Raw genomic sequence first — 25,173 nt, 5'->3', positions numbered from 1 at the left:
GTCAAAAACTTGTGAAATTCGCTAATTTAATGTCCGGTGAAAATGCAAAAGACCTCATTGTTCTGAATCTGTGTAGTTAACAATCGCGCTGTATAGGTACACTCTCTCTGTAAAGCATAACAAATGATATTAAAATGATCCTGTTGCGTTGGAAAACTGTATCGTATAATATATAATTATTAATTTATACTGTTTACACACATGTCGACGACATTGTTTCGACCATGCATATATTATCATCATCGTTAACATTCCGTCTGCGTAGACAATAATATTATATATTATGCGCCATTATTGTTGTAAGGTACCTACCAATGTCATTCTACTATTATTATTGGGTATTCCTTTCATTATTTACCTCCACGCATGCGCGCGACGGACCGAACAGAATTTCATTGAATATTTAGTAGGTAACTATAAACACAAAATATGTAATACACAGATATACACACATATCGTCGTTATAATATGCACCTATCGTTATAACATCGTGTATACGTCATATATGTAGAGGATTTAGTAGTTTAGTATAATTCACGCGTACAAACGAAAAAGGAGAAATACGACTCTTCTAAAGTCGTAGCTGGTAGGTACCTACGTCTCTTATATGCGATGATGATAATATAATATGTATATTATTATAATGACAGGTACACCTGTAGGACAGGACGCGTCTTACAACTGTTCGATTCGAAACTAATTGCCCCGCCGCCGCTTGTCTGTTATAATATTATTATTATTATTATTATTATTATAGACGTGTTTGTTGTGTTTACGATGTTATCGACTACTGCTGCTGCTGCTGCTGCACACACGATTAGATTCGAATTCGTTATTTGAAATAAACGCTCGTGTAAATGCAACGGACGGCTGGGCGATGGTATAATATTGATGTAATGACAATAATAATAATATTATACAAATCTTTCGACGAAACAAACCGGCGGCGGCGAGCATCTCCAAATCTCCCTGCCGGTTTTTTTTTTTTTTTTAATGTCATGTTTTTTTTCCACACCGATAATATAGTAATAATAATCGTTACAAGTGCACCGTGTCCTCCGACCATATAGGTGTAAGACGTGTAAGTGCACATCGACGCATTATAACAATATTTTTAAGTACCTATACCTCACAATAATACGATAAACGCGTTTTCTGTTATTTTATGGTTATTATCAATAATATAATATGCGATGGAATGATAAAAATATATAGGTACCTGCAGGATAATCCCCGTGTTCTTCCACGTCGATAACTTTTTTGTAATTAATATTTTTGAGATGAACTATATTATATTTCGGACACTGCACCGCCGTAATAAATTACTGTATTATTATAATAGATATATGCATATATTATATTTATAGGACGATGTTTCCTGCGTTTGTTCGATTTGTATAAGCCACCAGCTAATAATGCACCGCACAATGCAGGATACGCGAGTTTTTTCTTTTCTTCAAGAATCGTTGTTTTAATTCCTTCAAGTTGTATTGTTTTAAATGCGCCTATTTTATTCGTGCTGAATGCTAATGTAGAGTTTTTACCGAGTAATTTCTCATAGTTAACCATTGTATTCCAATCAAACAAACCCAAATAGTAGTAATTCTCTTGGATAAATCTTATAAGGAGTGTGTGTGGCTTTGACCGGCCAGTGATGTCATTATCGTATATTTGTATTTAAAAACGTGTTGTATATAAAACAATTACTCGATGTCTAAATCGGTGTGGGCGTGTCATTGTGTCATTATAATATAATACATATAAATGGTACCTATATAATTCGGTATAATATATTAATTATATAACTTACAGGTACCCATATACAATGATACCTACAGTTCAGGGATGGACGATTAAGGCCTATAATACATGCCCAGGGCATCGATGAGCCGTACATGTTTGTGCATGCAAACATAAACGTATTTGTATTCTATAATGCATTCATAATACCGATTGTTGAACCGATTTGTAATGTACTTGTACAATTAATACAATTACGTACTAAAATGTATAACAGAATAAAAAATAATATTATTTGTGTTGCACACATAGATATGCATATTATAATAACTATACGGCTGACAGTGTTCTTAACAATTATACCCGATAGGCGGTAGCCATTTACAACTTGCGCAATACCGTGGTTCAAGATGAATTGATATATCTTTAATCGTGAAATTTACTAATCGTTAAAATTATATGAAAATTGCAACAAATATGGCTAATCCAAGGTGTATTGATACACCTTGGGCTAATCCATCGTTGAAATAGTATAGATGTCATCGGATATTTTTTTTGATATTTACGAATTAAGAATTAATTCTAACATCCAAAAATGCAAATAATTCGTCCAACCGACAAATTTTGACTTCATCATATTTTTCAGCATACTAAAATACATAAATCCACTAATAATGAAATTAACACAATTTTACAATAGTCAATGTTATGCTGTATTTTTAAAAATATAAGCTTCTTTCATTCATTAAACTGATTTCAAAATTGTTTTTTTCAATATTATAGATGAATAACTCTACAAAATGGCTATTTTCGCATTTTGAAAAACAAAAAAAAAATGTAAGCGTTTTTTATATTGGGTACGAACATTAAAAAAATTGCTCTTCAGAATCTGTATTGTATATTTTCGAATTAGAGCTATTGACTTTCCAATTAATTAACATACTACATGTATTTTATTTTGTTGAATATATTATGTTATAAACGAAAATCAATACATATTTTTGTTTATAATATAATCGTAGTTTTATTTAGTACACTATTAAAATATTTTTCTTTTAAATAACTATTTATTAAGTACTAATTAATTAATTAATAAATACTAATTATTAGGTATCCTAATTTATTGTATCTTCATTTGATGGTGAGAGCGGGTGTTTAAGTTTAAGGTACCTATCACTATCACTGAATATTTAGGACCGTAGTTTTTTTGTAATTTTTCTATGTATTTAGGGTCTTATGGAATGTCTTTTACCCAGATCCTCGTAAAACAAAACGCCAAATAGATACAGTTCGATCATATAATTACATAACATAACTATACGTAAACGGTATACCCTCAAACGACTCGATTTAAAATGTATATACTGAGGATTTAGCCATTTATGACTAGATTTTTGTCCGGGGCGTTGGTCTCGTATAATTTCTAAACATTATTATAATGTTTCATCGGCCATATTATGTTCTACTAATATGAACTTGTATAATAAGCCTGACAAATAGTTCCATTTTTTTAAATCCAAAAAAAAAAAAATGTATTTTCATTTGTGTCTGCAGGTTACTAGACTCTATAGTATCTTGACTTAAAAATAAAATATTAAAAAAGATACAATATTTGAATCGGACAAGACACACACCTGAGAAAAAGTTATAAAATACAAGACACAAATGTCAAAATATATATGTACAGTAGACACAAATGTATCTATATATTCTATATAAGACACTGCAGGTCAGTACGTATGCAGCGTACCTAAATAAGCGACCGGAAGTAAAACAGCGGCATATTATATTATTATTCATATATTTTATTACCATAATATATGTATTAGAATAAGTGAGTATGTGTGTGCGCATCTCGAAATGTTATATCAATTCTTGTGGTTCGTCGCGGTCGGTAGCCGTCTCGGACGTCATATTACATTATATTATTAATATCGTCGCCGGCGGGGCGCGGGCTGGATGAAAAATGGGCGTGTGAGGAAACACGAAAAACGCATTTGTATATATACCTAGGTACTTAAACTATGGGCACACACACACACACACACACACTCAAGCACACGTGAGCTAGTTGTATTTATTTTTGTACATAATATATATATATATATATATATTATATATACGAGTGAGGAGTATATTATAACTAATAACTAATAATAACTATAACAACGTTCGAATAGTCGGCGGGTACAAAAAACAAACAAACACAAACAAACAGACAAATTAATTTCTGTTGAGTTTTTTCCACCAAGACCCCTCTCCCTCGCCCGTCATTAGCCGACCCATTCGTACCGCCGCCGGCGGTGGTCGAGTTGTGTTAATATACCGCGTATACGTTTTAAACTGCGGACCGGAATCCGGTGACCAATTATAACAAAATCGAAAACGACGATAACTCGGCAAAACACTTAACAAATGTGGGGCCCGACACGGTGGCAGATGTTTCACTACGTACCTACCTCCACCGATAATATTATAATATCAGCAGGGGCCTCTGCGCCGGGATCCGGAGACGCGAGAGCGCGCGCGCGCACGTCGGAAAGCGTATATCATATTATAATATTATAATATTCTATAGGTATATGTGATGTGTATAAATATATTACCACGGTATAGGTATCCATACGACGCGTCACGAGACTGCATTTATATTATTATTATTATTATTACGCCGCAGCAGTGTGTCGGGGCAGTGCCCGCAGAACGGTTCAGTCAGTCGGCGGCGGGCGGTTAATATTATTAGGTATATACCTACATATTATTATATTATGGCGTATATAGTATATACCTATACCTACCTACCTACCTACCAGCGCGTTACCGCTTATACAATTTAATTACTTTTTGTACACGCAGTGACCATTGTTTCTTCAAAAGAAGTCGCTCGCTCGTCAGTCGTATAATATATAATAGCTGTGATGACGGTTTTGTGCAGTAAAATAAATACGACTTCGTAATATAAAGCAACGTTTTTTAGTGCATTTATACCATTCCATAGCATATACTACGGTCCAGAATTAAATAACGTGCACCAAAACGTACAAAATATGGATGCATTTATGCACTTATAATCATTAAATATGCACTAAATGTATTATGCAAAAAATGCGGAGAAGTGAAAAAAAAATTCCATGTTATTAAATTGAAACGAGTTTAAAATTATAAGATTATTTAAATAAATAATTCATATTATATTAAATAAAAATTTATTAAATAATTTAAATAATTGAGCCGTGTATTGAACTCGTATAACTCATTGACTCATTGCATTGCACATTGTACTATGAGTATTAACTCATCCAAACAAATTCATGGACAAAACTCAATTTAAAATAATAAAAATATTAGATTTTTATAATATTTTATAAACTTTACACACCAACTCATTGGACCAAGTTTTAAAAGCATGTTTATACCACGTAATTTTTAAACAGATAAATTAAAATATGGAATTACATAATATTATAAACTAGTGCCCTTAAAATAACTTATTAAAATATGTAAAAACTATGCAAAATCCAAGAACTAAAAAAAAGTGCAAGTTTTTTGTTTTTTATAAACGGAGAATATAGCAGCTGAATGTACTAAATATGCATAATAATATGTTTAGAACGTTTCTCGAGCATTATAATTCGATGTGCAATGATGACGTGTAAATAACCTATTACCTATCTATATTCTATACCTACGGAGGACATTATAATATAATATGGTACTTTTTGATCGTGTATAAAGTCTCTTGTACACGAATTCCGCGTTACAGATTTGACGGGGAACAGGTAGGTATTCCATTCAAGAACTTACGACGCGATCCCCACCAATTTTGTAACACGAAATTCGAACGACTCGTACCTACACACAACAACTATTATATTATACTACAATAATAATGATAATAATAAATATTGAAAACGTCCTCGGTAGCGCACACGAGAGAAGTATAATAAAATATGGTATTTATTATATTATAATATAATAATATGAGTGTCCGCCGCGTGTAGTCTGCACCACGAGACATCACGGTGCTGCGGGAGCCACGGGTGGGTGCTGAAAATAGTATGCTCATGTGTATTTGTTTAACTTTTCTCCTCCACTGCCTCACGGGGGTGTGCGGGGGAGGACAGTGACGTGGAAAAATTACTATACACACATTATACATTACTTATATTATATTAAGTGTTTGTGTGTGTTGTTATAATGCGCGTTCGATAATAATATAATACATCGTGTTGCATTGATGTGTGGCGATGGCACTCCGCGTGTAGCCGGTAAACCCATATTACGTATAATATATATATATGTAGGTGTATACCCCCGGTGATGTAAAATGACTATATGTATATAAAATAATAATATTATTATGCACGCGTATATATACATATATGTGTGTGTATGTAATATGTTTATATGTATATAATGTGTAATGTATATATGGAGGTATGTGGGATATTTACCGGATATTCAAATTGAATATACCTGCAGCAGGTATTTTTCGTGTTCAATTTAAATTACTTTCGTAGTGTTATTTATCTACACACTGCATCGGTCCCGTGTACCTATATAGTACCTTATAAATTATAATATACTTATGGCAACATATAATATTATACATATGCGTATATGACTATAGGTACCCACACTGCTGGTACGAGTGATATGAGTATCTACAAATATGAGTTTTACATTATTTTTTTTTTCTTAATTACTATCGTTGGTGTTTAGTACAACACTGTGTGTACCGAACCAAACTATATAAAAATATGTAATGCAAGTAGGTAGGTACCGTACTCAACTTAATGATATCGTAGAAATATTTTAGTTTAAATTAATACATACAAATCGACTAAAGACGCTTTACAAATACCATACGGGACTTTTGAATTAATACATTCAAATGTCGCGTTACCTTATAAATACTATTTAAGCGTTCATTACATTATTATTAAACAGTAGTGCCTAATGTCTATTCCTAATTTATTATGATATTTAAAAATGTTTTTTTCAGGTATTTTCGAACATAAAAATGCAATTCTACAGAAATGTACAATAACTAACAAAGTATAGTAATATATTATATATATATAATATTATATAGTTATCGTAATGAATTATATAATTTATATATTTTGTACATTTATGCAATAATACAAAGTTTTGGCATTTAAAAAAATATTGGATTACAATATTGTGTGAACTTTATCCATGTATATACAGCGCGTAGAGGTGGTGTTAAGGCATTTTCTTTCTTTTAGGGACTATACATTTAGAAGCAATAACAACGTGTTGGACTTGTTCTAAGCCCAAAACCGATTGTTACTAGGGTATCTATATGTAGTGTAAATGTATGTACCTATATGTAATCCAGACCCGATATCCAACGTATTTGCATTATTTTTTTTTTTTTGTATGCCTACCTACGTTGGCAATTCATGTTTTTTTTTTGTCATAAGTCAGTGTTAGCGTATTCCATCAGCTATAACAGTGATGGTGTTGCAATGTATAAACAATTAATTTTTATGACGTGCGTATACTGTGGACGACCTGCCCGCGTTCGTTGTATGGGATTGTAATAAATAATAATAAATGTATACTTTATGGGCTGTGTCGGTCGGTCGCGGGTATCCAGACATCTGCAGCAGCAGCTTGACCGATCGGTTGAAAAAAACGGTGTTGATGGGCTTCTGCGCACCGTTCTTTACAATAATAATTCCGTTCAGACCCCCCCGTATGATATCCTGCACATAAATGCATGCACACAGAACAATATTCAAGTATAATAATATTGCCTCATCTGCGACCACCGCCATTGCGGTAGGTTAGACATTCGCAGCGAGTTTGTTGTGCGTCGTTTAAGACTGCTTCTTATTTATTTTTTTTTTTTTTTGATTATATTTTTATTGCGTTTTTTTCCATACACATAACTACTGCACTGTTCGTAGTTTAATAATACAGGTGGTGCCTATATAGCTGATGTTATGGTATTATATTTTCATATACCGTGCGCGGTCCTATTCTTTTCATCATATAATAATATTATAACGGTCAGTTTGCACCACGTCAATTAAAAATAGATTATTACGTGTGCATTGTACATATTATAATATGATATTACTAATTAGCAATTTGCACCACCGAATATTCTTCCATGTTGATTAATTATCGAAAATAATATGTAATGGATGATCATGAACATGTCTGATGGTGGGTATATTGCAAGGAATTTAAAAGATTATTTTAATTAGCGTATATAGTTATAGGCGTTTGTCATATCGTATTAATATATATATAAATACGATTTTAGATTGACCACCTGCAACCTTTAAAGACGCATGTTCGTGATTTCATTGAATTGTGCAATTATTGTCTTGAGCGTTAATATAAGAATAAAATGCTTTACTAGTTACTAGTCTTAACATAAGCCGTAACCATTATTATCATTTTACAAAATGTTGTCTCTACGCTAAATAAATAATAATCGGAAATATTTGATCGCGCAATAAAATACAGAATAGGTAGCAAATCACATAAATTTCAATTAATCGGATTTGGATTATCGAGACACTAGTCCGGGGAACATTTACAATATTATATTATTATATTTTATATCGAGTGCCGAATTGGGGAATCGGACAATGTGCTAGGAATAACGCCCGGTCCACACAATAGCCAGCTAACACGTGCCAAATACATTGGAAATTTCCAACAATACTCCGTAATTTCACACTGCCGAGTCCGCCAAGTGGTAAGTTAATAATTGTGTCGGTCAAAATGATGGAAAAAAAAAAACAAAACAATAACAATGCGTTTATACTTTTTTTTCCAAATTGAATTACCCGACGTGACTTTACTGCGTTTATTTGTTCGCGGTGCAATTGATGGATAATTTATTTTCATATGAACCTTTTGAAATGAGATTTTCTGCTTATCACAATAATTATAATGATATAATCGTCTGTACTGAACTTTGTTGTTTGCCGTCAACGCACAAGCAATTCAGTTGATTAATAATCGTTCGATTTGTCCGAACATTTATACGACCATCTCTTATATTATTCCTCGCATTGTATATAATTTAGAGTGGAGATTGATCATCAAATTCAACAAACTTTATGGTCATTCCTCAAAACAATTCGTCAAATAGACATTTTTAGATAAAAATGTTTTTTTTTTTTTTTTTTTGAAACACTATCAAAAATGTTTTCAAATGTTATGGAAATTTAGAAGAAATTTAGCTTCGACACAATTAGAGCAGGCGGGGGAGGCCCCAAATTACCCCTTCACTCAATATATACAGGGCGATTTTTTCATTATGCACCACTTAATATTTCATATAAAAAAATATATATTTTTTTAATGTTGTTTTTAAAAGACATGTAAAAAATTATTTTTCAAAAATGTTAATAGGTACTTTTTGAGATATAACGTGTGGTTCATGATAAAACCAGATACAAACACCTGGTATACAAAAATTATTTTACGCCACTGTCCTGCAGGATTTCTCGTTTTGACATCAATTTCCCGAGCCGGCTGTAGCCCGCATACCTATATTATAGTAAGCTATAGCCTCGTTCATCCTGACTGTAAACTTAATATAATTTATATTTATAGACATTATGCGCATAATATAATGTGATGTAGGTAATAGGTATGTTAATATCTATGTTGTTTTTCAGACAGCGAGCCAGCAGCCAATAATTTCTTGTCGAATTCCCCCCCCCTCCAAGGGTTCACTATATGCGATGCACGCGCCCTTGAAACAAACTGTTTGCACCCTATGCCACGTATTCAGACAACAATGTCGTTGTTATATTATTATGTTTTTTCGGCGTCGTCAGCGCTACAGACAAACGCACAATATATTATATTATAATACGTAAAGGTCAAGCTCATTTGCCGGTTTGCGCCCTCCAAGTGTGATCTTTATATGACTCGATGAGTATTATGGTCAAGGCCGCTTTTAGGATCGTCCAAACGGGCCATTTGCCCCGGGTGGTAATTTTATTTCTAAAACGTGTATTGAAAAATCTCAATTCAATTCCTTTTTTTTTTTAATGGACTAAACACCATGTTAATTATTATAAACTCATGACTTATACATTGTTGTATATATACCAACTTCAAATGTATATAAAAATAAATAGATGAAGGCGTGGTGGCGAAAAAAATTTCCTCCAGGCGAAAATATTGTAAAGTTGTATACCCCACTGACTATGAACCAGGTATAAGGTACATATCCTATACCTGCAGTACATATTATATTATTATAATAATTATTATTATAAACAGTAATCGCAGTGTATGATCATATAAAACACTGCAATGTACTTACACCCTATAAAATAAACAATTCGTATGTTTATTAGACTCTAATGCAGTGGTCTCAAACACGAGGCCCGCAAAAAAATTATTTCATCAATAATTTTGAAAATAAAAATAAATTATTATTAACCAAAATATCAATATGTAATCGTTGTAATATCTTTAGTACCCATTAAATACAGTTATAATATAATAATTATAATCAATAGAATAGGTAAATATTATTGTTGTCCTCATTTATTTTGTTTGTTTTGGATTTCGTATGTTGAGTATAAAAAAAGTGTTTTGCCTGCAAACCTTTGACGTTTAATATTAATTAATATATGGCCCGTTGGTAATTTGAGTTTGTCTAGTTTGAGACCATTGCTTTAATGCAATAATTGGCCTCTTTCGCAGTTTCACATCTACTTATTATTTTCGTTGTATAAGTATTATACAGAAGTTCATATTTTTAGTTTATCGTTCACCTATAATAATATAATCCACAATTAGATTTTGCATAAAAATTCTATACATTGCAATGGCGAATGTGAATAAAAAGTTAATTTATATTCATACTTAACTATTTTTATAATATTAAGTTACGTAGATTCTGTAATTTGTTGAAATTAGAATTAATAATATTATGCAAAGGTTCATCTGTCGAGGTTAAGTACCTAATATATTATGTTACCTAGTTTGAAATGTCCACTATGAAAAGTAGATATCATTGTTCAGTATTGTTACTTAAAATTGTAGTTTGTTAGAACTACTTTTTTAAAACTAGTTATATACTATATTACTATTTAAGAATCGTCTAATCAAGATATTATGGGTTGTTGTGAAATTTTAATTGAGTCAAAGGACAGTGTACTCTACCCACACATTAATTGTTACTGTTATTATTTTTATTAGATAACCGAGTTGATTCAGTTAGAGGTTTATGTATTCTCTTTACTTGTAATTTATCCTTCTCTATTAATACTAATATAGTTATAAATAAAATATTTAAAATCCTAGGTTTCATATTAATAGGAATATAGGGAATTGATAAATGATCTATTGTTGCCTGGTTAGATCTGGCACAGAGTTTGGATCATTGATCTAGGATCAAAATTCGACTCCATTGATAAACTGTTTGTCAATGTTTAATCTAAATTCCTAAATTCGATTACTTTTTATTTGAATTTACCAATTTCTAGTGACTTATTTTCATTAGTAGCAGACTATCTATTTATAATCAGCCATGTGTGGTAAGACGTAATTCTCATGTCCAATTTATTTATGATCTTCTTAATAATAATATTGAATGTTCCAATTTATTATAACTTATAATTTATAAGTATAGGATCGGTATTTGTGCGCATAATTATTTCATTTGAAATTCAAATTTATTTTATGAACCATTAAAAAAAAATTATTACATATTTTAGTACCTATATAGTGCATATATTATAATACATTTTATTTTTAATCATAATTTACTATATACAATATGTGTATTTTGCTATTTGGTTTAATTTTTTAGATACCGTGGGATTTATTATTCGACCAATTTCTCTACCAATAATACTCAAAATTATTGTTGAATCTAAAGAATGGTTTTACACAAACTTGCATTCTCAGTATACTACTGCAATATAATAATATGACAGTTTAAGTTTTACATCTTGTTCAATGAAAACCTAAATTTTACATCTCATTCAATGCAAAAACTGGTTTTACAAATGATTCAACGCAAACATCTATTTTTCATCTATCAATTTCAAAATTAATTTAGTTTTTAAAGTATTACAATAATATATATTATTATAAATTCTGATTTGAATTTCAGTGAAACGCTCTTATAAAATAGCGAGCGATTTCTGTCTACTTGTCATACTTTATTAGATACTTAACTTCGTCTAAAATTAAGCTTCAGTTTTTTGATATTATAAAACAAAACCTTTAACATCTGCATACTTAAAAGTAACTTACAACCTGTTATTTGATTTGAATCATCTCCGGCCAATTATATTTTCGTTTGATCACGAAGTTCTTATGTTATATAGTTATATTAGTTATATTAGTTATATTATAACGACTATTATAAACAAAATATAAATATCGAATTTAAAACGAAAAAAACCTAACCTAACCTATATTCCTTTCATATAGACTTCATAATGCCTATACTCTTTTTCAAATGAGAACGCACCGGGCGGCGGACGAAAACCGGTCGAAACGCGCGCATGGCCTCCCCACTCCCGACAGTTTCAGCTGTCGTAGGTGGTGCCACCTTGTATACGTAGTGAGTTGTATTTCCACAACATTGACGGCCGTTCGCACAATATGTGAAACGATATCTACTGTTTTGTTTACGCGCGCTCAGTAAATATATTGAATTTTGGCTTGGATTTGTGCGTTTAAATTATTTTTTTTATCGTGTCCTGCTTATTGGACAAAATTATGGATGACGAAATAATTGTTACACCAACAAAAAAAAATCCAAAGGGAAAGGTTTGTATTATTGTGATTAATTATATTATAGAATAGTGTATATTATGTTATTTGCAATGTATACAATAATATTATTATCATACATTTATTTATTCCAGTTTGTTTCATCAAGTCAAAAAGTGATGATTATCAATGCGTACAAAATGGAGTTGAAAAACAATCCGAAAATCACTATTAGGGAATGTCGGATAGTTCTTTCCAAACGCCTAGGCATTGGGCAAAGAACAATTTCAAACACTATTAGTGAGTACAATACCTCAAAGACTGTGATGTCTCCAAACAGAAAACGATGTAAGAAATCGTTTAAAGACGATTTCGATGATTTACATCGTAACACTGTGCGTCGTCATGTACATTCTTTTTGGTACAACAAAACCATTCCTACATTGGCCAAAATATACGCAGTTATTAAGGACGACGATAGTTTACCGTATGTATCAGAAACCAATTTATATCGTCTTTTAAAAACCATGGATTTCGAATACACCAAACGAAGCCGCAATAGTGCTCTCGTCGAAAGAGACGAAATAGTTGTATGGCGTCAACATTACTTGGAGGATATAAAGAAATACCGGGAAGAAGGGAGACACATGTACTACCTGGACGAAACGTGGGTCAATGCAGGAGAATGTACCAACAAAACATGGGTAGACAAAACCGTCAAATCGTGCCATGATGCATTTGTTCGAGGCCTCACAACAGGGCCGAAAAATCCAACAGGGAAAGGCAAACGACTGATCATTCTACACATAGGGTCGGAAGACGGGTTTGTACCAGGTGGACTCCTATGTTTTGAGTCAAAAAAAAACACGAATGATTATCATGACGAGATGAACGGTGACACATTTTTTGAATGGATGCAAAATATATTACCAAAACTAAAAGAAAACTGTGTCATCGTTATGGATAACGCATCATACCATTCAGTAAAGGCAGACAAAATACCTACTACATCAACAAAAAAGGCGGACATAATTAAATGGTTGGAAGAAAAAGGTGAAGTTATCGACAAGCCTATGGTAATTCCTCGACTACTTGAAATAGTACGCAGAATTAAACCAATGCACGACAAATATGTAATTGACGAACTGGCCAAAGAACACAATCGCACCATCTTAAGACTCCCACCGTACCATTGTGAGTTAAATCCGATAGAGCTGGCTTGGTCATCAGTCAAACATCACGTCAAAATAAACAATACCAGCTACAAATTACCTGATGTGAAAAACTTGTTGTTGGAAGGTATCGAACGGGTAAATTCCGTTATGTGGAAAAATTTCATAAGTCATACCGAAAAAATCGAAAAAAAATTCTACGAAATGGATTTCATCGTTGACCAAATGTTGTCTGCAGAAGTAGAACCTGTTGTCATCAATGTAAGTAATTCCTCTTTCGAGTCTGAGTCTGACTAAATGTATTTTTATTTTTTATATTTGTAATTTTTATTTTTTTTTTATGTGTAATAAAAAAAGAAATATTAAACAAATGGTTTTCTGTACTTATTAAAATATCATCCATAAACCTATCCATCGTGTTTCTGTGTATAATATAATCAAATAAAATAATGAAGTATATATATTTATATACATTTATATGTATAAAAAAAAAAATTTTTAAATGTTTTTTTGTTGTAAGTGATATACAATTATAAACTAACTACCTATCTGATCGAAATCAATTTAATGAACCGTTTGATTAATTTAAATACATATCTAATAATTATACAATCATGAAGAGCCAAAAAAATCTTTAAATTCAATATTATATAGGTACGATTAGTGTCGTACTTATATAAATGCGTATTATAATATATGAGTTGATATACATCATAATATATTATATATTAGGTATAATAGGTGTGTGTGTGTATATATATATATAAGTATATATATATATAAGTATATATAATTATCCCATTTAGACCCTAACACATGGATGTACTAAAAAAAATATATATATAAGTATAGCATTTATATACACGCGTTAATATTGTGTACGTATAACATAATATAATATAATGGTCCCCACGATGCTATACTTTATATATATATAATAATTAATAACACACCAAGTATATTATCGCCAAAAATGTGTACGAAATCTTCGCCGACCTGCTATGAATGTTCGAATTTCAAAACGTACATTCTCATCACAATAACCTCGTGCGGCCCGCCGCCGGACGTACACAATATATATTATACTATAGGTCAGAGTTGGGCCAAATTTTATCTAGATAATTATTCGAATAAATATGTATTCGATTAATTATTTATTCGAATAAAATGTTATCTCAATAATCATCTAAATAAAATTTCATTCGAATAACGCCCTACTCTGCTATAGGTAAATACTATGGACTCAACAAGTCCCTGTGGTGAACTGGCACCACAGCCTGCTACGACTGCTATGGACGATTTAATAATTTTGTTTTAAGAATTAAAATATATAGGTATTATTATAGATACCATATTACCACGATGCCATAATATCGACAATATGTATACTATAAGAAATACATCAATAAATAATGAATAATAATAATCCGTAAGTGTTTACGTATTTGAGTATAAAAATAATAATATTCTGTGGCGTGCAACAGTATGATGCGGTAGATAATAATTATAATAATAATTGAACATTCTGTATGCCCGGCGGCGTCGAAAGTAGCCGATCATTGGCGACTAATCAGAAATTAATTACTAACTTTGTGGGAGGGGCTTGTGGTTCCGCCTCTGATAACGATGCGCGACCCGGTGCGTTCTCATTTGAAAAAGAGTATAACAACAAATACGAACATTCACGGTCGCCACAAATCACAATTATGATTCACATTAGATAGCAAATGTAATTAAGATAAAGACGCACACTATACGATCACATATTATGAACTACACCAGTGAGATATTATATCCATTTCAACAATTTAATAATAATGAGATATATATATATATACATATACATATAATGATAAACAGAATAATGTAGGCCTAATGGATTTGCTGCATCACATTTTACTAGAGCAAATTAAGATTTCATTAGTGCTCAACCGAATTTTATAGAAATTAGACAGTAGTCATTTAGAAACAGATTATTTAAACTATTTTACAATACATATCCGAGACGAAATTAATGAAGTTAATGATTTTATTTTGAATGATTTAGGATATTTATTGATAAATTGGTGTGTAAAATTAATAATTATGATAAATTAATTTGGATAAATAACAAGTTTGTGTTTTTTTTTTTTTTTAAAAGGAATATTTTTAAATTCATTGGAAGAAATTATTACAAGATTCACATTTCTTCTCTGAAGAATTGATAGTAAAATGCTCGTGGACTGGGCAAAGAAAAAATATAAACACTTATGTGGGAAATGCAGAACTATTAAATATTTTAAAAAGTAATTAACCTATAGAGAAATTATATTTCTTCAAGAAGTAACATAGTATAGCATTTAAGAATGCTATACACTAGAAATATTTAAGATTCAAATCAGTTTCAGATATTTCATATTTACTTAATAATAATGGAATTTATAAATACTATGAATATTTTTAAAAATGATTTAACAGTTGTCACTCATTCATAGATATTAAATTAATATATTTGTGTGTGGTTTTAACAGAAGTTGTCGAAAAGTCTACCAATACAAATGTATTAACTGATGTTGAGTATGAAAATGTTGCATCAGACTGGGTTAGATATGCCTAGACTGAGCAGAGCAAAACAAATTGATTTCAAGTTTAAAGAATAAGTTAAAGAAAATGTTGTCATTATTTATCCTGTTTTTATAATATTATATAGTTTAATTTTTAATACTAATATTATTTACAAAGATAATTTGTTAATTATTTAATAAACAAAATTAATATATAATTGTAAGCTTGATTGAGTAAAACAATATAATTATATTAAATAACGTTTGACTTTTATTTTTATAAAAATGTAGAACATGTAACAGTACACCGTCATACACATAAAACGGTCCTTTTCAGGACCACCAATCATAGCCCAGCATAACAGCACAACCCGGCAGAATAACTTTGCGCCCTCAGTACAGAGGCCCAAAGTTATTCCACACTCTGAACAACAAGGGCTACAAAGGTGTGATCAAGACGAGTCGAACAATACCAACCCCGTACCTATAGCCCCAAAACTATGCAGACAACACCACTTCCCGCACAGAACATAAACACAACAGCAACGGCGGCAATACAAGCGTTTACTAGTCGGTACGGGACCTAGTATATATACCGGACGCTTTCACCACACCGACATCATCACCCGAAGGTTAACCTAACCTAACCTAACCCGAAGTCACCATCATCAGTCATCAATCCGGTGTTCATTCAGTGCAGACGTGAGTAAATAAACAACCTCTGAGACACATCCCGATCGAAACAGCATGGGCGGCCGCAGAGCCAGCTCCAAAAGGAATCAAACTCCTCCAGTCACCTAATCGAAGAAACTCCGCAACGAGACCTTCTCACCGCCACCTCTACAGGTTGCCGCCACACAACGGCAGCGTGATGAACCGCCATCGTCCGATCCATCAGATTCTGAATCGCTGTCAGGCGACTCTTATGTCTCAACGGAAAACTCTCATCCAACCAGCGAACTTTCGGACTCAGAATCGCCTCAGACCACACCGACCGGATCTTCTTCCACTCTCACATCGGGTAAATCAAATACTATGAGTAAAATTTTAACCTATCCATTGGACCCCTCCGCCCAAAGTATACCAAAAACCCCGTTACCACCGCCAATCATTATTACTGCGTCCTTGTGGCGTCAAGCAGCACCGCTCATCTTCCAAAATCAAGAAACCTCTCCAATTGGCCTTACTGCCAAATCTACAACCGACGGCAAAATCTATATCAAAACCTCAAGCTCCACACAATTCCGTCAAATTCAAAAGACTTTTCTTGCTAATAAAATAGATTTCCACACTTTCTCCCTCGCCGCTGACCGCCAGCTGAAAGTAGTTATCAAAGGTATTCCTACTGATATCTCTGCTGATGAACTCGTAAACGAACTGGTAGCCCGTAACTTCGAAGTAAAACTAATAAAACGCTTCGGGCCGGCAGATAAACCTATGCCAATCTGACTCGTTATCTTATCCGGCACCCAAGCCAAAGAAATTTATGAACTATCTGAATTATTCTATCTAAAGATCACTGTTGAATCTTAAAAGAAATCCGGCCCTTCTCAATGCCACTCCTGCCAAAAATTCGGCCATGGGTCGAAAAACTGCGGCAACTCTCTTCGTTGCGTCAAATGTGCAGGCTCGCACAGCACCAGCGAATGTACCAAACCCCGCGATCAGGCCCCGACTTGCAATGGTTCTCACAAAGCAAACTTTCGCGGATGTCCATCTTTCTCCGAAATAGCTAAAAATTTCGCAACAAAACCATTCATGCCAAACAATCCATCACTGAGCAAATCTACCTATCTTTCAACCTCACCCCAAAATAATGCCACCCCACCAACTCAACTACCACTAGGAAATCAACCCACTCAGTATCTCGACTACGCTAATGATACCAAAAACAAGCCAGCAATCTTCTAACTGAACTCCTATCAGCCATCTCAACAACCGAAGATCCTAAAAAAATCATCTCTGTTACAATAAGCTCATTCCTATCTCTCTTAAAAAACAGTTATGAATGACCTTAAAATTCTCTACTGGAATTCAAACGGCATTAAATCCAAAACAAACGAATTACACGTACTTATGTTAAAAACCAACGTTGATATCGTATTATTAAACGAAACTAAATTAAAACCTATCAATCAATTAAAACTCCGTAACTACCACGTATATCGTTCAGATAACACCTCAGGCTTACGGGGTCACGCCTGTGATGGCACCGCCGCACTCGTCCACCGCAAAATAGTGCACAGACAAATTATCATACCGACGACAATTTCGTCAACCACTGTCGAAATATCCATGGGCAACTACCAAATACAAATCTTCGCCGTGTACAAAAGCCCAAATCAACCAATGAAAACCGATGATATAGACGCGCTGACCAACGGCAACCACTGGTTTGTTGTGGCGGGCGATCTTAATGCTAAACACCCACTCTGACACAGTCATTGCTCAAACGCCACCGGCGTTATATTATATAACCATGCTCTAAATGACGACTACACAGTTACAGCCCCGGACACACCAACGTTTTTTCCGGCTGTCGCAGGTCACAGATCTGATGTATTAGACATAGCTCTAGTCCGCCTTCCACAACTCTCCTGCGATGTAAAAAACCTCAACGAACTTTTCTCCGACCACAATCCAGTGCTAATTACACTATCCGACTCACCAATCACCTCTTCGCCACCTCAAACCTCAAGATGCGTCAACTAGAATAAATACATGGCTACAATTGGTTCCCTATCCCTATCATCACAGTATATATATATCACATATATCATCATCAATCACATAATCAGTTCGAACCACAGTTCGTGCCGCCACAGTGCTGACCACCGCGCCGCCTGACCCGTGCTGCTCGCCGCCACGACGAACGCGACAACGTGCTCACTCATCTTCACCTACCCGATCAACGCTACTACAACTTAACTGTAAGTAAAATCATTCTTATCGACCACGAGGCAAGTGCTGCCCGAAACGGGTGCACAACGCCGGGTCCTAACCGGAAAAACAGTATCAGTAAACCACCAATCATTCCCGTAACCCCTGACACTATCAACCGCTCGCACAAGCGCAGCGGCTCGTACAGCCATGGCGGGGAAAACCAAGAACAAAAAGAGAAAAACGCCGCCACCGTCTTCACCAAATTACCGTTCACGTTCTCCTCTTCCGAGGAAAACAGGACAACGCGATGAACCTCTAGATTCTCCAAACACGAAGGAAAAAGCACGTCCAACATCACATCAAAACAAAACAGAAAATGATAAACCAACGTCTGTAGATAATGATCAAGAATCGATGTCTGGAAATTCCGATTTATCATCATCAACATCCGACATATCTAAAATTGACAACCAAACTCCCGAAACAAAAACCACCAAACCAAGTCATCGAATTCCACCAATCTTCATACAAACCAGCCCAGAAATCTCATGGAGAGAACTCGCCAAAGTACTCTACGAAACACCAAACCTCGACCCAGTGATAGCAAAAACCACATCCACCCCTTTCCAAATTCAAATTAACTGTCCAAATGAAAACTCTTTCAGAATTGTTCAAGAATTCATGACCTATAACAAAATTAATTATCACACCTTCGCACTACCTGAAGAGAAATCCCTCAAAATTGCAATTAAAGGCATCCCTCTCGACATTACAAATGAAGAGATCATGGCAGAACTCCAACGAATTGGTTTTAAACCCAATTTTGTACGAGCCTTTGAAAAGAACGGTAAAAGATTACCAATTCACATGGTCTCCCTAAACCGTACTGAGAATGTTAAAGAAATCTATGAAGTATCCGACCTTTTCTACATTCGTATAAAAATCGAACCATATAAATCTACAGGACCTGCACAATGTTTTTCCTGTCAACGTTTCGGACATTCTTCTCTGCAATGCGGGTACCCACCGAGGTGCGTAAAATGCGGAGCAAACCACTCAAACAAAGACTGCCAAAAACCGAAAGTAGACGATCCAACATGCTGCAATTGTAACAGAAAACACACTGCTAACTACAGGGGTTGTTCTTTCTACACAAAAATTATTACCGAAAAAATTGAAAAATCTAGAGACACAAACACTCGAACAATCCTGAAAGCCACACCTCCGACAACTTTAACTCAAACACCAACGACCAAAATACAAGATATCGCCACAACAACAATTTCCTACGCGAAAGCAACATCAAAACAAACAGAAAAACCTGAACCCACCATCAATGCATTAACACTCCTTCGCATTCTAAATGACCTCCTCACAACAGCGCAAAAATGTGTAGATGCTACATCGAAAGACGCAGTCATTTCAACAGCACTAAAAATCATCAACGCCATACCTACAATCCACAATGAATGAACTAAAAATTATTTCATGGAACTGCAATGGCATAAAGAACAAAACACCCGAACTCACAGCTTTCATCAAAGAAAACAAAACAGACATCATCCTACTAGGTGAAACCCACTTGAACCCAAGAGACAAATTAACAATCCCAAACTACTACACGTATAGAACTGATCGACCAAAACCAGCGAACTGCCCTACAACAGGTGGAACGGCCATCCTCATCCGTAGGAACATACCCCACCATTACCTGGTACTTCCAACAGAAATGGAATCTACTTCGATCCAAATAAAACTAAACAACAATACGGCACAAATCACCTCAGTTTACAAAAGTCCTAGAACAAAACTCCACCAAAAAGATTTAGATACTCTAACAAAACACGATGGACCCTTCCTAATAGCTGGTGACCTCAACTCCAAGCACCTGACTTGGAATAGCCGACAAACGAATTCATCAGGCAGAAAACTTCTTCAACACTCAGAATCAAACAACTACATCGTCATCGCTCCTGATTCACCGACACACTTTCCTTATAACGGTAAACACCAACCTGACGTTTTAGATATTGCCCTGATAAACCTACCTTCAATTAACTACACGCTGACTAATCACAACGACCTCTCATCAGACCATAACCCAATTCAACTTAACATACAAGCATCGCCGATATCAAGAAATCCTCCGAAGACATCCAACAAAATCAACTGGACAAAATTCAAGAACGAACTCTCGCAAATTAAAATATCCAATGTCCGAACCACCACAAGAAATTGACCACAAAATAGATGAACTGACAAATAACATCAAAACCAAACTAGAAAACTCAACCTACACCATCGAACCAAAATTGAATAAATCACACCTTCCCGCCGAAATAACACTTGAAATTGAGACAAAACGACTTCTTAGAAAAATGTGGCAAACTACGAGAGACCCAAAAACGAAGAAACTATACAACGCCCAAATAACATTTGTCAAAAAACTGTTAACTGACCACAGACAATCAGAATGGGACGCCTTCGTACAAACGTTAAACTTTAAAGATAAATCACTATATAAACTCAACCACTGTCTTCTCCACAAGAAACCTGCGAATACCCCACTACAAACCACGCATGGCCGAAAAATATTCGAAGCTGACGGAAAAGCAGAGCTGTTTGCTGACACCGTGGAGGATCAATTTACAAACAACCCAGGAGAAAACATACAAGAGGCCGTTGATACGTATACGGAAATCAATCGAGACAAGACACCGTCTCAAGAGTTAGTCACGCCAAAACAAATTTCGAACATTATAAACAAACTCCCAAACGGAAAGGCACCGGGACACGACAATATAACCAACAAGGCATTGAAGAACCTTCCAAACAACATACTTACTCAACTAGCTCATATATTCACAGCATGTCTTCGGGTAGCCTACTTTCCAAAAAACATGGAAAAGAGCTATCATAATCATGATACCTAAACCGGGAAAAAATCACTCCAAACCAGAAAGCCATCGCCCAATATCGCTATTGCCTACCATGTCCAAATTATTCGAAAAACTAGTACTGAAATCACTACAAAAATGTATCAAACCACGACCAGAACAACATGCCTTCAGAGAGGGACACTCGACGACCACCCAACTTGTACAACTGTTCAAAGATTTAAAAAACAACAAATCAGAAAAGAAATACACAGCTGCAACATTTTTGGACATAGAAAAAGCGTTTGACCGTGTGTGGCACATGGGTCTCATCTACAAACTAAATAAGAATACAGATCTACCAAATTACACCGTAAAACTAATCAAATCTTTCCTGACTGGACGTTCCTTTCAGATAAGAGTAGATGACCAACTATCAACAGAAAGAACCATACAAGCAGGGGTACCACAAGGCTCATGCTTATCACCGATACTATACACGCATTACATCAATGATCTCCCTCTTCATCCTCAAGTAAAAACATCAATATTCGTGGATGACACAATGTTCCATGCAGCCCACAGAAACAAAAGGTATGCGGTATCCCATCTGCAAAAACAAATCAATCTAACTCTTGACTGGACCGACAAGTGGAGACTAAAAATAAATGCAGCAAAAACTGAATCAATTATCTTCGGAGGAAAACCAACAAAAACTAAAATAACCGTACGAAACCAAACCACAAACTGGAAAAATAAAGTTAAATACCTTGGAATAACTATCGACTCAAAATTACATATGCAACAACATGTAAAAATCGCAACGCAAAAAGCAAAAGGAGCAAGAACTTCCCTCTACCCAATATTAAACAATAAATCTCCTATACCGCTAAAAACAAAAATTCAAATATACAACATGTATATAAAACCAATTATCCTATACGGCTCAGTTGCGTGGGCACCACAAATTAGCAAGTCAAGCTTGAAGAAAATGGAGGTCGTACAAATCACAACATTAAGACAAATAACGGGCATGCACTATCTTACTAGAAATGAAGCTATCCAAAGATCAGCAAACATACAACCCCTCTCAGACATCATAAAACACGCAACCCAGACTTTTTACTACAAGGCCTCAATATCAAGATACCAACACATTCAAAAACTATCAACATAAAATTCAAAAACAAACAGTCCTAAAAACTTAAAACAATCAACAATCAAACTAGAGAGAAAAGCCTGGAGCTCTAAATAGGCCATAGGCCGTCCTACAAAGGCAAGTCCAAGTCCCTATCCCCGTCGACTAACCCGCCAATCAGAATGCCACGGGACATCGGCGCGGCTTTCGACCATTTTAACACGAGCATTATAACCGCCGTTAATAACAGCAAATACATAAAAAATAATCGAGCATTCAAAAACACTCTATCCTTTTGAAGTACTAAAAAACCAGAAAATATTGAAACTTTTTGCCAACCATTTATTGTTGATTTGTCTTCACTCTTAGATACGGGTATGGAAATTGATGGCATTGATATTAGATTTGAAATAGGACATAATATAGTGTGTGATGCACCTACTAAGACATTTCTGTTCAATGTCATAAGACACAATGCATATTTTGGATGCACATCATGTGTGCAGGAGGTACATATATTCAAAATCTAGTGTTCTTCTTAAATGTTAATTCATCACTTAAAATAAACGATCCGATTCGTAATAAAATTGATGAGGATCATCATAAAAGATGGCCATTGGATCAGTTGCCAATCAATGAACAGTATGCTTACACTTCATGCATAATGTTTGTTTAGGTATTACCAAACAATTAATTTAATATTGGGTTAAAAGAAAAAAAAAAATGTCTGATTAACTAACGATAAATCTCAGAGTATATGTACCATATGAGTTCTGTCGCTTTCCACGAAAACTTGAAGATATCAAGTACTAGAAAGTAATTGAACTGAGGTTTTATCTTTTGTACTGTGGTACAATTATATTGAAACACAGATTAAAAAAATAATTTTATTCACATTTTCTGCTTTTGTCATGTGCAATTAAAGTTTTTATCTCCTCATATTTGTCAAGTGTTCAATCATTTAGCTGATGGGTTATTACAACAATATGCTATGTTATACTAATATTTATATGGAGAACATTTTGTATCATACAATGTTCATAACTTATAACATTTACCTAAATTTGATCAAAGATATGGACCACTAGATAATTTTAGTTGTTTTAAATATGAAAACTATTTACAAGAGATAAAAAAAACTACAAAAGTGCAAAATACCTCCTTCAAGAAATAAGGAATAGAATTAAAGAGAAACAAAATATTTTTGATTCTTATGGATACTCAATTAAAATTATTTCAATCAATAACAGTTAAAGAATTAGAAAATAGAATACCTTCATATCTTACACATTAATTTATAAACTTTTTTAAAGCATTATTTTTAACAATTCAAATATTTATATAAATGTTTTAAGATTGAGTGACAAGTATGTTAAGTTAAAAAATAATTTACTGGTAAATCATATTGTTAAACAAAGCAAACTAGACCAAGATTGTGTAGTAAAACTAATTGTAAAAAAATATTTAAATTGAACCACTTTCTTTTATAGAATTCTAGTATTATAGATTCATATATAGTTGACACACAGCTTCTGTAAAATAATTTTTAAATTTATATTTGTGACATTAAAATGATTTTATATTAGTATTGCAGGTGACAAAGCTATATTGTAAAAAAATTAAGTCTTACATTATCCGTATGAATCATATATTATTTGATATATATTTTCATAGAATATCTATTCAATGATAATTTCAGGTAAACGATCACTGGCTATTAGCAGTTACGACGAAGTACATTTTATAATAACTCAACACATTTTCTAATGTTACATGTTACAGCGTAATATTGTATTATATAACTTATCATCAATGCAACGTTGCACAGTGGATATCAGATGAATAATTTGTAATAAGTGTTACGGATGTAAAATATAAATATTTTTGTACCTATACCAAATTAAAAGGCAATTGTAACAACATTATGCCATGGTAATACGGTATAGCTGAGTAGTGCAAGTTATTTATATAAAAATGAATACATTTAGCTACCTATTATTATTTTTATTTAATTAAAATTTATTTTTTCATAGGTTAGGTTAGGTTAGGTAACAGGCAATTTTATAGAAATTATCCTCCCA

The 25,173-nt window shown here is 33.7% G+C and overlaps 1 protein-coding gene across 1 annotated transcript; it reads left to right on the top strand.

Annotated features, from left to right (window-relative positions):
- Window positions 1-12,206: 12,206 nt before the first annotated feature.
- On the top strand, window positions 12,207-14,099 carry LOC132935280 (uncharacterized). Its single transcript, XM_061001772.1, has 2 exons — window positions 12,207-12,537; window positions 12,636-14,099. Exons 1-2 carry the CDS (start codon window positions 12,487-12,489, stop codon window positions 13,947-13,949), a joined length of 1,365 nt encoding a protein of 454 aa, XP_060857755.1. The 5' UTR covers window positions 12,207-12,486; the 3' UTR covers window positions 13,950-14,099.
- The last annotated feature ends 11,074 nt before the right edge of the window (window positions 14,100-25,173 follow it).

This window comes from Metopolophium dirhodum, chromosome 1, assembly GCF_019925205.1.
Source record: "Metopolophium dirhodum isolate CAU chromosome 1, ASM1992520v1, whole genome shotgun sequence".
Lineage (NCBI taxonomy): Eukaryota > Metazoa > Arthropoda > Insecta > Hemiptera > Aphididae > Metopolophium > Metopolophium dirhodum.
Note: the sequence above shows the minus strand (reverse complement) of the source record. Positions and strands in the feature narration are given on the sequence as shown.